Source organism: Gracilinanus agilis, chromosome 1 (assembly GCF_016433145.1).
Source record: "Gracilinanus agilis isolate LMUSP501 chromosome 1, AgileGrace, whole genome shotgun sequence".
In the NCBI taxonomy this organism is placed as follows: Eukaryota; Metazoa; Chordata; class Mammalia; order Didelphimorphia; family Didelphidae; genus Gracilinanus; species Gracilinanus agilis.
Window position 1 is genome coordinate 482,953,138 of NC_058130.1, and position 14,338 is coordinate 482,967,475.

The 14,338-nt window shown below is 38.7% G+C and overlaps 1 protein-coding gene across 2 annotated transcripts in view; it reads right to left on the reverse strand.

Annotated features, from left to right (window-relative positions):
* CHMP4C (charged multivesicular body protein 4C) overlaps window positions 1-3,067 on the reverse strand; it is a 39,086-nt gene extending 36,019 nt beyond the window's left edge. For both annotated transcript variants that reach the window (XM_044657925.1, XM_044657924.1), the window contains exon 1: window positions 2,878-3,067. In XM_044657925.1, the coding sequence (XP_044513860.1) occupies window positions 2,878-3,067 (190 nt within the window). The remainder of the gene's footprint in view (window positions 1-2,877) is intronic.
* Between the last annotated feature and the right edge of the window lie 11,271 nt (window positions 3,068-14,338).

Sequence of the window (14,338 nt, forward strand, 5' to 3'; positions counted from 1 at the left end):
GAATTTTAGGAACACATAAAAGCAATGTATATGTTAATATAGTTATTAATTACCATATGTGGGCAGCTGAGTAGCACAGTAGATAAGAGCATCTGGTCTGTGTTATAAAGAATGGGTGCCTCCTCCTAAGGTATAAAGATATTGGTGAGGATGGAGCTGTATCTCTGTATTCTCCCTAGGTGCTGGTGATGGGGGAACACCAACCCCAATCACCCTTGCTAGATGTTATAATTTCCTCTTCTAAATAACAGTGCCCAGGAAGGACCACAAATGGTCAGGTGGATGGGTAACCCGTTCAGGTCCCACCTGGGGTTAGATCAGTTATTACTATTGGGCTCTGATTAGCCTTGGATCACATTGTTCATCTGACTGCGTTTGCTCCTTCCCCAAGGGTTGTGATATAATGACCACTCAGGAAGGTATTTATTAAATACTTTATCTATGATCTTAATTAGGGAAAGGATAATCAGGATACAGATTGGGGATTGGAGACCCTGTCAATCTACTATCAATGATCAATAATCTCTCAGGACTGAAGGCTACTGATTCAGTAAAGCTGGAGCTATTGTTCTTAACAACCCCTCTGGTTCAGCTTGGCCACTGCCAAAACAGAGAGAGTAGTCTGCTCTGTTGGTGCAGCTGTATTGATGATTTCCTCTCAGCTTTCTTATTATCAGTTTGTGATATGTTAGCCTCAACAGTCTTCAGGAAGTATTCAACTCCTAACCACCCTCATCTTCTCAGACCTCCCTTCCTCCCTTTCACCACCCAGGGACCCAGAGACCTAAAGAGCTAGGATGGTTCAGATACCTAAAGATCTAGGGAGATTCAGAGAGAACCGATGACCAAAGGTCAAAGACCCAAAGATCAATGGTCAAAGACCCTCCCAGATGGCTGTTAGGAATATTTATACTCTCAGGCCAACTGACTTTTGCACCTGGCTCACGGCATCTGGGAACATTCCAATGTCTCCAACTGTCTCCCCTGTCAATCAAGGTGAGACCAACAATTCAGGAAAACTCTTCTTCCTAAGTTCAAATCTACCCTCAGACACTTGCTAGCTATGTGACTCTGAACAAGTCATTTAACCTGTTTGCCTCAGTTCCTCATCTATAAAATGATTTGGAGAAGGAAATGGCAAACCATTCCAGTATCTCTGCCAAGAAAACCCCAAATAGGGTCACAAAGGGTTAGACATGACTGAAAAATGACTAAACAATCAAAAAATATTATATCATTAGTCATATCACTGTATTATTACATACAAACAGCATGTAAGCACCAAGAGAATGCAGAGTAAAGCAGTAATCCTTCAGGTAGTCATCATCAGTTAATACCGATGTGTTTTTTTTTTCTTCAGTAAGTTAAGATAGAATTTTCCTCTTTGAATTTACTATTTTAATGCTTTTCAATAAATATTTTCATACAAAAATAAAGTAGAAGCCAACAATACAAGGTCCATCTATGTGCCATAATATTGTGACAGCTTGAGAGAGTGAAAGCAGCATATAAACTACTAGGGAAAATGAAGTTTGACCTTTGTGCACATTCTAGCTCTTATTGCTATATAGGCCTGTGTAATGGTTGCATATCTGGTGTGTTTAGCAAATTCCACTGAGAGGTACAAATGTTTACAGGTCTGGCTCTTTGGGAAATAGCCTGTGCCTTACTGCTCTTTTGCCTGGGAACCAATGCATAGTATTGATTATAAAACAGAAGGTAAGGATTAAAAAACAAAATAAAAAAGGAAATAAACTGTTCTCCTCATCCTCCCTTAAAAAGTAACATTTGTATATGACTAAGGGTTGCAAGCATGGGGATGCAAACATTAATAGTTTGATGGTGAGAACAGAATTATGTATCACCAGCTCTGTTTCTAGCCTGGCAAGTGCCAAAGAACAGGAATCCAGTAGCTATTGCTGTTTTCATATATAAAGTTATGTTAGTATATTTCTCCTGTGCTAGTTTGCCACATCTTAAGAAGAACCAAAAATTAAAGAAGTTTTAAAACCAATATTTACATAGTTATAAAAGAGTCTATTCCTATCCTCTATAACAATTTAGTTTATGTGCTTTACTACAGGTTGATTACAAAATTATATTAAAAAAAGAAAATGAATTTTTGTAAAACAATAGCATAGTTATGAGTCAAAGAGTCTCATAAAATTTTGCATTTTAAAAAATGTTCAGGATAACAGAAAACATCTTTGAGAAGAAGCATATCACTGCTGAGAAAAGGAAAAACCCCTTGCTCTCCTGAGTCTTTTTACTTAGCTCTTGCAGTGGTCTGTGGGTGTTGCTTGGCCGATTTTCTCTCCTCAAACTAAACATTTATTAAACACTCCCTTTGTGCCAGAGATTTGCTGGGTACTGGGGATACGGAGTGAGAAGTTAAACAGTCTGATGGAGGTTTGAAGAGCACAAAGAACGCAGAATGTGATAGGTATAGGAGGACATTACTGATTTGGAATTCCCCACAAACTTAATATAAAATCCTACAAGGTAGAGGCACCTGAAATCCACCTCTTCTTGGTATTGATCATAACTACAGAAAAGTCATTTAAAGGGCTCAAAGCTGAAGGTGGATGGATGAGACTCATATTGGTCTCATTAAAATATTTATAACATGGGTTCCATATTTGTATACAGTTCCATCTATGGTACAACACATATACAAGCGTACATACATTCTACATACATTCAGCTCCTTCTTTGGCAGAAAATTGTTTTTACTGCTCTGAAAGTCTGAAGAAACTTCAAGAGAGATTTAAAGGAAGTTAGGGATTGTTATGTGCAGTCCAGGAGGTAAAGGGCTGGTCAGGAATGGGGCCAGGTGCCCGCTCCGGGGGTGGAGGATGGATGGGACTTGAACCCTACCTCGCTTATCGCGCGTCCCGTACTTCTTGGCCAGGGCGAGCTCCCTCTGGATCCTGGTTTCCAAGTACTCTTGCTTCTTACCCAGCATCTCCTCAGTCTCCCGGAGCCGGGCTAGGGCCTCCTGAGCGCTGGGAGCGGCCTTGCTTTTGGAAGAGTTTCCCCCTTTGAATAACTTGCCCAACTTGCTCATGGTGCCGTACTTGGGGACCCCAAGGCCCCGAGGAAGCAAAGAGAAGAGGGAGGGAAGAAGGGAGGGAAGGAAAGACAGCCGGCAGCCCCTGCCCGGGGCCACACTTGGAGAACAGGTGAGTAAGAGAAGTCCTCTCCCGGCCAGGCAGAGCAGTCGGAGCTCCTAGAAATCAACAAGGTGTCTGGACTAGGAGTGACACACACTCCCGGGCACTTCCTGACCGTCGGGTCCTCAGCCCCGCCCCGGCCGTCCTGTTCAGGCTACCTGTACTGGGCTAGGGAGGAGAGGTTTGGAAGTCAGCGCTTGCACTTCCGTTTGTACCCCGGGAGGAAAACAGGTGGGGAAGAGTCCGAGAGAAGCAGGTGTGAAGCGACACACTGGGGACCCCGAGCATCCGCCCTTAGAGCATCCAGAACTGAGAATAATTACGTAGAAAGTGCCAAATGAGCAGTAAAGGGATACATGCTTGTACATGCAATCGGCCTGCGGGAGTGTCTGTATAGTTGTGTCTTCCTTCTGAGACGACCTCTTATTGATACTGTCTGTGATGTGTATGGACATAGTTGTTTGTATGCGTTTTCCCTCATTATACTGTGAGTTCTTTCAGAGCAGGGAACTCATTTTTATCTCCTTTACTTGTATCTCCGCTACTTAGCACTGAGTAAACTGTAGATGTTTGTTGACTGACTGACTGTCACCCCTCCCTGACTGCATAATGCAAAGATCACTGAATAAGGAGTCAGAGACCTATTTTCAAAAACATCTCTGGCAGCTGTGATGTGACCTGAGACAAGTCATTTAACTTCTCTGGGCCTCAGTTCCATTACCTGAAAAATGAGGGAGTTTGACTAGAAGGCTTCTGAGGTTGCTTCTAACTCTGGATCTCTAAGATGTGTGCAGATGCCAGTGTTTCAGTGTATTTATCAAAGCTCAGTTTCCTGCTTGTTTTCAAGAGTGTGAAAGTGTCTTATTCTGTGTATGTAGAGACAAGCTCAGTTATCATTGTGAGGATGTGTGTGTGTGTGTGTGTGTGTGTGAGAGAGAGAGAGAGAGAGAGAGAGAGAGAGAGAGAGAGAGAGAGAGAGAGAGAGAGAGAGAGAGATTCTGCTTTGTCCCAGAAGCATGAATAGGTTCTGTAAAATAACCCTCACCAATATGAATTTAAAATGAGATGGCAGTACGTTTTCCAGGTGCCAGGATTTTGGAAAATGTTTGGCTGAATTAATAAGGATTCTTGAACTTTCTACATAAACCTATCTAAAAAAGGTTGCAATGCTTTTGCCAACTAAGATTGAGTCTACTTTCTATCTATTATGAATACACAAACATTAAGAAAGGATAGAAAATTCCTGGAAGAGAGAAACATTATTTGATCTGTCTTATTTCCTTCATCAGAGCCACAATCAATGTTTTGTAACATGAAAAGCAAATAGCCAATATTCACAGACAAGAAAGTGGTCTCTGGAAAAATTAAATGACCTAATATACTAAAGTAATATATGACTTGAGATTCACAAATTCATGGATGTAACACAGCAAGGAGTTTGAGAGGCCATTTTCTACAACCTCTTCATTTTTAAAATAAGGAACATTATTAAACCTTTAAATGATTTGCCCAAGGTCACATATTTAGTAAAAGTCAGATGTGAGATTTGAACCCAAATCATCTGACTCTCAAATAAGGACTCTGTTCCCTTCACTCATTCTCCCACTGCCTCCTGAAACCCAATATTCTCTCCAATATTTTATCCAGTAAATCACGTTGACTAAGAAACACTCGCTATCAGGAATGGACGTCCTGCCAGAGTTTAAATTGCAACATTTCCCAAACTGAACTCATCACTTTCCTCTATTCCTCACCCCATTGGCCCCCAATCACTTATCTGACCCTGACCAGCATCTCCATTTCTGCTGAGAATATCCATATTCCCAGTCCCTCAAACTCAGTTCCTCGGAAGCATTTTTTATTTTTGACTCTTCACTATACCTCACTATATGTGTTAGAATGGGATCAAAACCACTCCTCCCATTTTAGCCTTGATACCTTAAATAGGGAAGAACATGCCTCAAAATCAATAGTATAGGTATAGGAAGCTTAGACTACACATGCTAAAAAAACAGCAACAACCTTCAAACCAAAATGAAGTTGCATAAGAAAGCATGTCCAAACAGACTAAGAAAACCTAGCCATATCCCAGGAACCATCTATAAATTATCAATTGAGTCAAAGAGGAATAGATTTCCAGAAATTGGAGCATTTGGCTTCCTTGGTCTGGTCTTTGGCCTGGGATGTATCTTGCAAGCCTTGAAGAGTCTGAGAGATCTAGAACTTTATATTTTGTCACTGGTGGCCTAATAGTATCCCAGATCAACTAGGACACTGGCTACAGGAGGAACTAAGGACATATGGATAAAAATTCACCATGTTTGAGGGAAACTTCTCGAACTCTCTACAATTGAGAGACAAGAACTTACAGCAACTAGGAGTTATGAGTTAACCCCTCGTGCACTCTAAGCTTGAGCCCACATTCCCCTGGACTCTGAATATATTTGTGGGAGAATGTGTCACTCACTTTGGGGGAGTATTAACCATTATTTCTATGCAACCTTGGCAAATATCCCTCTGTGAAAGGTAATTAAAGCTTGATGATTAAAATTATTCTCAGCTGATATTAAGGGGAAGCTACCAGGCTGGGTTCAAACCATTAGAGAAAGCCACCTCATTCCCTCTAGAACAGTGATGGGCAAACTTTTTAAAGAAAGGGCCAAAGGAAAGGAAATGCTCAACTGTCAGTCTGTTTCTAAGGCAACTCTTTCGAAGTCTCATTGTATTGTATCCTACTCACTGTATTAGTCAGATTAGGAATAATGTCACACAGCTGATAGAACATTTCAGGGAGCCACAGGAGGGTTTGCTTAGAACCCTGAGGAGGAGACATGTCAAACTCTAATGACCTGAATAATCAAAGGAATTTAGTGTGGGATAAATCAACAATCCAAATCAAGAAATATTTATTAATTACCTACTATGTGCTGGGCACTGTTACCTTGGAACTTTTATGAGCCATACATATATTTAATCAGTTCCCAAATTCTATTGATTTAACCACTTCGGTACTCCTTGCATCCATGTTCTTCTCTCCATTCCTACTATAACCATGTTAGGTTCTTATCTTTTCTTACCTAGACTGCTATAATAATCTACTAAGTATTCTTTCTCATTGACTATTCTCCAATTCATCTCCACATTGATATTTAAATAATATCACTAATATATTTTTTCTGAGTATATCACTCCACTAGGAAAACTTTTTCATTGATTTCTCATTGCTAGAGAATGAAATTAATTGGACAAAGTATAATCTCTAGTCTTTTTGGCTTTCTACAATTTGCCTCCAACATAACATTTATAGTTTTATTTCACACGACTTTTCTTATGTTCTATGTTTCAGTCAAATAAGCCTTTATTCCATTACTTTTTCTTGCCTTTCCTTCTCCACTAATATCCCTCCTTTAAAATTTCAGAACATTTACACTGTATCATTCTTTTAAGCTTATATTATTCTCCTTTACATTACATTTATTCATATATCTTTACCCTATTTGGACTTTTGTTGGTATCTCTCTTGAACCCCATTATCTAGTATGGGTGCTTTGTACGGGCTAGATACTTCATCAATGTTTCTATAACTAAATATGCTGTTGGATTTAAACATTTTATTTAACATTGGACATAGCAGTTAGAATCATAAGGAAACATAGCAATCAATTCTTTTGCTATAATGAGGATGAGGAAATGGATGAGGAAAACTGAAGCCCTCAAAAGTTGTCACTTCCCTACAGTCATGCAGGTAGTAAGTAAGTAAAAGTTTTGAATCCAGACCCTTTGACTCAAAATCCAGTGCTTTTTTCCTCTATACTACAATGTGAGTATGGATAGCTTCAAATACAAATATAGTCGTAGGGGGAAATAGAGTATCTTACACATAATACCTGTTTAAATAAAAACTTACAGAATTGAACGGAAAATGACCACCCAGAGAATTTATTTAATTTAGGATTTGAGTATACCTCTTTGAATTTTCTAAATATTTATGTATTTATATCTTGTCTTCTCAACTATAATGTAAGTTCCTTGAAGGTCGGGAAGATCATTTATTTCTGTTTATCTTTAGCCTTGTCCCAAACTGCTGGCTAACTAGGCACAAAGGAGGCACTTAATAAATATTTGTTGGATTAAATGTTTCAGGGATGGTTATGAGGCAGTCCTGTTAGGGGTATTACAAAAGAAATAATGGATTCCAGGACAGGCTAGATTTTAAAAGGAACTACATTAGTAATTCAAGTATACATCATTGTCGGAGACAGAGTAGGGCCAGAGTAAATGAAAGTTATGGCATTAAAAGTTTGCCAATCAAGAGCAATTGTGAATGAAGATTAAAAAGGTCTATAAAATTTAAATGAGAGAAAAAAAATTCAGCTTCAGCCTTCTCACACATAAGCTCCACCAGGCAAAAGACTATAGTTGCAGCGAACAAACCAAATGTATTTCATTGTTATTCCAGTAATGGCGGTATAGAAAAATAAACATTTTTTTTTTAAATCAAGTGATTTACAGACTGAAAATGTCCCATTAATCTTCATTCCGTAGCATAAACTACAAATTTGGTTTCATAAAGAGTTCTCAGCAGCCACTATATTTTTCAATTTCTAATCCCAATTGATCTCAGCTAATAAGAAGCCTATTGTTTAGAAGAATGATCATTCTTGGTTTGATTTAGCATAGTTAAGATGACAGGGAAATTGGAAAATTATAGATCTAATAAGAGACAACAGAAGTCAGGCTAATTGATACATTCATGCTGCCCTTTGAAATTGCATCCATTTTTAGAATGTCAAATGAACTCTAACCAAGTGAAGAAGAATCATTCTTTAAACATGCCATAGGATTATCATCTAACAGTGATTTATCAAGCAGCTAAACATGTATGGGCACATTCTTTGGGTTTGCATTTTTCAGTCTAAATCAAACATCCATGCAGTTCACATAACTGATCACCATAATGAGAGAAGAAATGATAATTTTTGAAAAATAACTTTATAGCAATAAAGTATCCCATATGCATCATGTTTTTCCTAGATACACTCTATGTTTCACAAAGGCCTAATCATAACTCAAAGAGTCTAATGTGTGTGAAAATAAAAGTAAGAACTTTTCTATATCACTACATACCCCTTTTCAATACAACTAATTTTGAAGGCTCTATTGGCTATAAATTAATTTTTTTCCTTTTCATAAGAAGTTCTCTCCTGCTCTCTTCAAGGTCTGAGGAAACTGGGATTTCATCAGTGCAAAGGAAGGTGGTTGCCACCCATAGAGGATTTGATTAGATAAGTTCCAGGGAGTTTAGCAGATAGGCCACTCCAGTGATTTGCCCAGGTATCGATACCAAAGCTAGTGTCAGATAGATATCTAGAACTGGAAGAGTCTTCAGAGGTCATTGCATCCAACCCCACCATTTTACAGATGAGAGAACTGAGTATTAGAGAAGTTAACTGATTTGCCTGAGGTCACACTAATAGTAAGCACCACAGAGGAAGTAAAGACCTTCCCTGAGGACTTCTCTCACATGACACTTAGTTCTAAAACCTTCAACTATACTTAATTCAACTAATATTCATATTAGGCAATTATTATGTGCAAGACCTTTGACAAATGTGGGATTGGAACCCATGTTTTCTTGACTCTGCGCTTCTATTTAAATAATCAGGAATGCAAAAGAAACAAAGGTAGGAAAAAAAGAAAAGAGTAGAGAGGAAGAATAAAAAAGAAGAGGACTGAACAATCTACCAGGTGGATGACCAGCATAGAGAGAAAAAGCATGGAAATGTAGCATCTCAGAAATCATCAGTCTGGTCTATATCTGAATAGAATTTCCCTTTACAATGTTCCTGGCAAGTGATCACCCCATCTTCTCTTTGGAGATTTTCAATGACTGAGCATCTTCTAAGGTAGACTACTCTGTATTTGAATATCCTAATTGTCAGCAAGCTTTTCCTCAAAGCAAGACAAACTATAACTGTGATTTCTTCACATTTGTCTCTGGGACAAAGCAAAAAAAAGTCATTTTCTTTTATGTGGTAGTCCTTTAAGTACTTGGAGATAGTTATCATGTCCCTTCTAAATATTCTTAGTTCAAGGAGGCAGGTGGGTGGTTCAGTGGATTGAGAGCCAGGCCTAGAGATGGGAAGTCCTGAGTTCAAATATGACCTCAGACACTTCCTAGCTGTGTGATCCTGGGCAAGTCACTTGACCCACATTGCCTAGCCCATACCACTCTTCTGCCTTGGAACCAATACACAGTATTGATTCCAAGATGGAAGGTAAGGGTTAAAAATAAATAAATAAATAAATAAATAAACAAACAAACAAATAAATAAATATTCTTAGCCGTAGGCTAAACTTCACCCGTTCCTCATATGACATAGAAACAGGGCTTAGCATAATATCTGATACATTTTGTTTCATCATTTTACAGTCATATCTAACTCTTCATGACCCCTTTTGGAATTTTCCTGGCAGAGATATTGGACTGGTTTGCCATTTCCTTCTCCAGGTCATTTTACAGATAAGGAACTGAGGCAAGTGACTTGCTAGGGATCACAAAGCTTGTTAAGTGTCTGAGGCCAGAAGAATCTTCCTGATTCAAGACTCAATACTTTTCCCACTGAGTCACTTAATTGCTCTCTCTGGCACATAGTATTTGCTTAATAAATGTTTGTTGATTGCTCACTTGGTGCAGTTGAATTAAGCTAGATTTTGAATTAGCAGACCTTTATTTGAATCCCGACTTTGCCCCTTAAGCTCTTAGAAAAAAGTAATTTAACCTATCAGTTCCCTCAAATGTGATTTGGGGGAAATTGGGTTAGATTATATAATCTAGACCAGTGGTTCCCAAACTTTTTTGGCCTACCGCCACCTTTCCAGAAAAAATATTACTTAGCGCCCCCTGTCACATACTATCACCGCCCTCTTACAGTCATTCACAGCTCCCAAATGCACCTGTGGCCATCACTGCTTTCCCTGGATCGCTGCAGCACCCACCAGGGGGCAGTGGCACCCACTTTGGGAATCCCTGATCTAGACTATATAATAGACTATATAATTTCTTCCAATTCTAAGTCTATGATCTCCTCCTAAATCTTCCCTGGACTAAAGTTTTATATCCTTCCTTTTAAAATACTAAGTACAATATTTCTGATGCAGTCTGACTGGCTAGTACAAGTATCTGGGTAAAAAGGCACTGAACTACAATACTGACAATAGAATGGAAAGGAGAAACATAGAAAAGATGCTTTAGATGCATTATTAAGAAAGAAAGAATAATGATGGCTTTGCCGTTTTAAGTCTGAGTGACTGCTAAGATGGTGGTGTCACCATCAGAAATAGGAAGCTGGAAGAAGAGTCGGGGAGTATTACAGGGGAAAGAGTCATGTATTAGAAGGGAAGAGAATGAAAGGAATAAGTGTTTATGTGTCTCCTACTATGTGCCAGGTATTATGATAGGCACTTTACTTATCCCATTTAATTGTTCCTTACAACAACCCTTTAAGGTAGGGGCTATTCTTATTCCCATTTTACAATTGAAGAAACTAAGGCAAACAAGTGTCAAGTGACTTATCTAGGGCCTTCTGATTCAAAACCCAGTGCTCTATCACTGTGCCTCATAGAAGTCAGAGGGCCTGAGTTCAAATCCCAACTCTGCTATTTACTATCTTTATGATATTAGGCAAGTCACTCAGGTTACTTATTTATAAAATGAAGGGGTAGGACTAGATAACCTCTAAGACTCTTCTGGCTCTACACTTATGATCCCAAGTGAAATGTGTGGCAATGTTAAGAGGTTGAGGTATCAATGGGACATAAAGGTAAAAGTGTCTATCAGGCAGTTGGAAAATTGGAACTGGATATCAGAGGAGAGACTGGGGCTAAAGTTAGAGATTTTGAAGACTCCTGCATAAAATCATACTTTAAGCAATGGGAGTAGTTATGGTTGCCATATTGTAAAGAAGAGAGAGGAGACTACCCACATTAAAAGAATAGAAAAGGCTGTAGCTTAAGACATAAATTGGAGAAGTAGGGGTAGAACACAGATGCTCAGAAAAGGTCAACAATGACAAAGACTACTGCAGAAAGATTAAGGAGAATGGGAATTTAGGAGAAGTTGTCAGATTTGAAAATCAAGCCATTAATGACCTTGAACATGGTAGTTTAATATTGATAGGAACAAAAGTCAAAAGTTGAGGAATGAATGAGTGGTGAAGAAAAAGAGGCAGATATCTAGGCTACTATAAAATTTTGATAGGATTATAGATTTAGAGCTGGAAAGAATATTACAGGTAATCTTATTACAACATTCTTTATTAATGAGGAAACTGAGGCCCAGAAAGGCTATGTAACTAGCCCAATGCAATACCATTACTAAAAATTGGCAGTACTAGAATTTGAATTGTGAGCATCTGATTTCAATTTCAGCTAATCTTTCACTTTAGGTGGGAAGGAAAGATATAGGATGTGATCTCAAGATGACAAAAGGGTGAAGAAAAAGATTATTTTCAATCAAGGGAATCCCCATATTCTAAGTATATGATTGCTTCCCAAAGCCTTCTTAAGTGTAAGATTGTCCCCCAAAATGAGTGTTTTTATTTGCCACTGTTAGGGTTCAAAATGGGTGGCCTCCAGAGGAACACACGAGACAATGCAATCAAAGCAGGAGAAAGCTTTATTGCCAGTACGCACTGGGGAAACTCATCAAAGAGAGTCCCGAGGGGGCATTCAGAATAAGGAATATATATATATATATGTTTCTGGGATATAGGTGCCTTTGTCTTAGGGTTAGCTAATAGCTAGACAGAGGGAGTAGGGGATGCTTTCAGGTGCCACAGGACATGATTCTTAATCTTCAAGGCTGTTTTGTCTAGGAATCTTCAAGGCTGTTTCATCTAGGGGCCCTGGGGCTTTCAGCCAGGAGTTGTCCCTGGGACTGTGAGTCAGAGATAACTGCCCTGCTTGAGCCGGGCATGACGTTATCCAAAAACCCCTTGCTTAATTGCCAAGTTTAGCTTTTTGGCTATAATATTCTTATAAGCTATAAGCTATAATATTTCTATGAGCTTTTTTGGCTATAACACCACTAGTGTAAAGGACTAGACTTTATTGGCTGCCCAGGGTTCAAGGGGCCTCATTTGTAGAAAATTAGAGTTGGAAGGGACCTGAGAGATCATCTAGGTTAGCTCCATTTTATAGCAAAAGAGACTGAAGTCTAAAATGGTTTAAGAATGTGCCCCAAGTCACATAGGGAATTCCATGAGAATGAGCCATATAGACTTGAAATATTCAGTCTTAAGGTAAAGAGACTGCATAGGGAGGAGATAACTTGGTCTCCATTCTTTCTCTACTAGAATGACTTCCACTCAGAATAGTATGGGAATTAAATTCTCATCAAAAAGATAAACCTTTTACTCTTTCTTGCCTAGAACACTGAGTTTAGAAATGAAAACAAGGCTTCTAGTGATAGAGATATCAACAGTGTCTTTATGGATGGAAAAAGCCCATTGAGGTGTTCCTGAAATCTTGGGATGGATATCTCTGTTATATAGTATTATCTCATCAACTTGAAATCTGGACACCCCAAGTTTACCCCTGCCCTTTGGGAAACCCCAGTACCAGGCACACCTGTTTTGGGCTGAACTATAGACATTAAAGTGTTTGGGGAATCTTAGTTTGGGTGAGATTAGTAGACATAATCAAAAGTTTTAGAAGTTTTTCCCATTGTATTACAGTCCTCTCTCAGAAAGCCCAGCTCTTAGTTTGACCCTTTCCTTTGAATTTGTTATAGTTGACCACTCCCTGATACCCTAGCTGCTGGCTGCAAACTTTTTTGCAACTTGCTTGCAGTTTGTCTATGCATACTTGCTGTACCAAGTTCTCCAGAAGGTATATAAATTCCCCAAATTCTATTGTTCCTTGGGGGGGGGTGTAATCTATTGCAGTTATCTTTTCAGAGATACTGGTGGAGACCGAATAGTGAACACTATCTCTTTCCTGATTAAAGACTTGGTTTTTCTGACTATTTTAATAGTTCTTGTTTTTTCCAAGTTAATCTTTTCCTCAATCAACCTGTGTGCTGTGCCCTTTTTAGAATACCAGAATAATTCATTAGACTTGGCACTTTTTCTTTTTAGATATACAGTTTATTCAAACAAAATATATAATTAAATCAAGGATACTTTTTGCATAGACTTTTTAATAGTAGTTTCTTGGAGTCTGGTTGATATGCAATGCCCCAGTGCCTTTAGCCCCCCCACAGACACATGCATCTTGAACCCCATTAGAATTATTTACATAAGGTGAGATTATAGCAAGACTGGTTTAATACTAGGAGATTGACAGAGGAGTCTTTTATACAATTTACATTACTTGTCTTTTAGTAAAGCAGCTGTTGTAGATAATGGAGCCAGCTGCATATTTTGAGGATAGAAACTCCATTTCCAATAGTAGCTGTATATGAAATTGAATGCCAAGAGGAAAGGGTTATATAATTGGGTTACTCAGCTGACATCACCTAGACTCTAGGTCCTAGATCTGTGGTGGCAAATCTTTGGCATATGTACCAGAGACGGCATGCAGAACCCTCTCTGAGGGCATGTAGGTTGTGGCCCAAAAGAGTTCTAGAAAGCTAGAGGGAGGCTGTGCCTGGCTACTCCCATCCTCCTCTCCATGCATGCCTGAGGACATCACCTGCCCCTCTGCTCAGCAGCCTAATGGGAGTGCTTCCTCCCTCCTTCTCCTGTTTGGAGATAAGTGTGGCACTTGATCTTTGTGCTGTGGGATACGGCATGCCATCTCTAAAAAGTTCTTCATCAGTGTCCTAAAGTAACCTGAATCTGTTTCCTCCACACCCTAGACACCCTAGTGCTCTCTTTTAAATCTTTCTGAATGTTGTAATTATTGTTCATCCTTTGTTTTCTCAGAGGAATTTTTTTAATAACTTCAAAGCTTTGGAAGTCAATAGAAACCATTAAATAATTACAACTACAAGTTCCTATGTTGCAAAATTCAAATCATGGTATGAATTTTAAAGTTTTGGAAAATTTAATCAGAAAAACATAGCATTTGTTACCTTAGTAAATGAATAATTTGTTCTAATTATCTTATGTATTAGAGAATTCTCTGTCCTTTAAAAAATATTTTCCATAAAGGTTTATTAT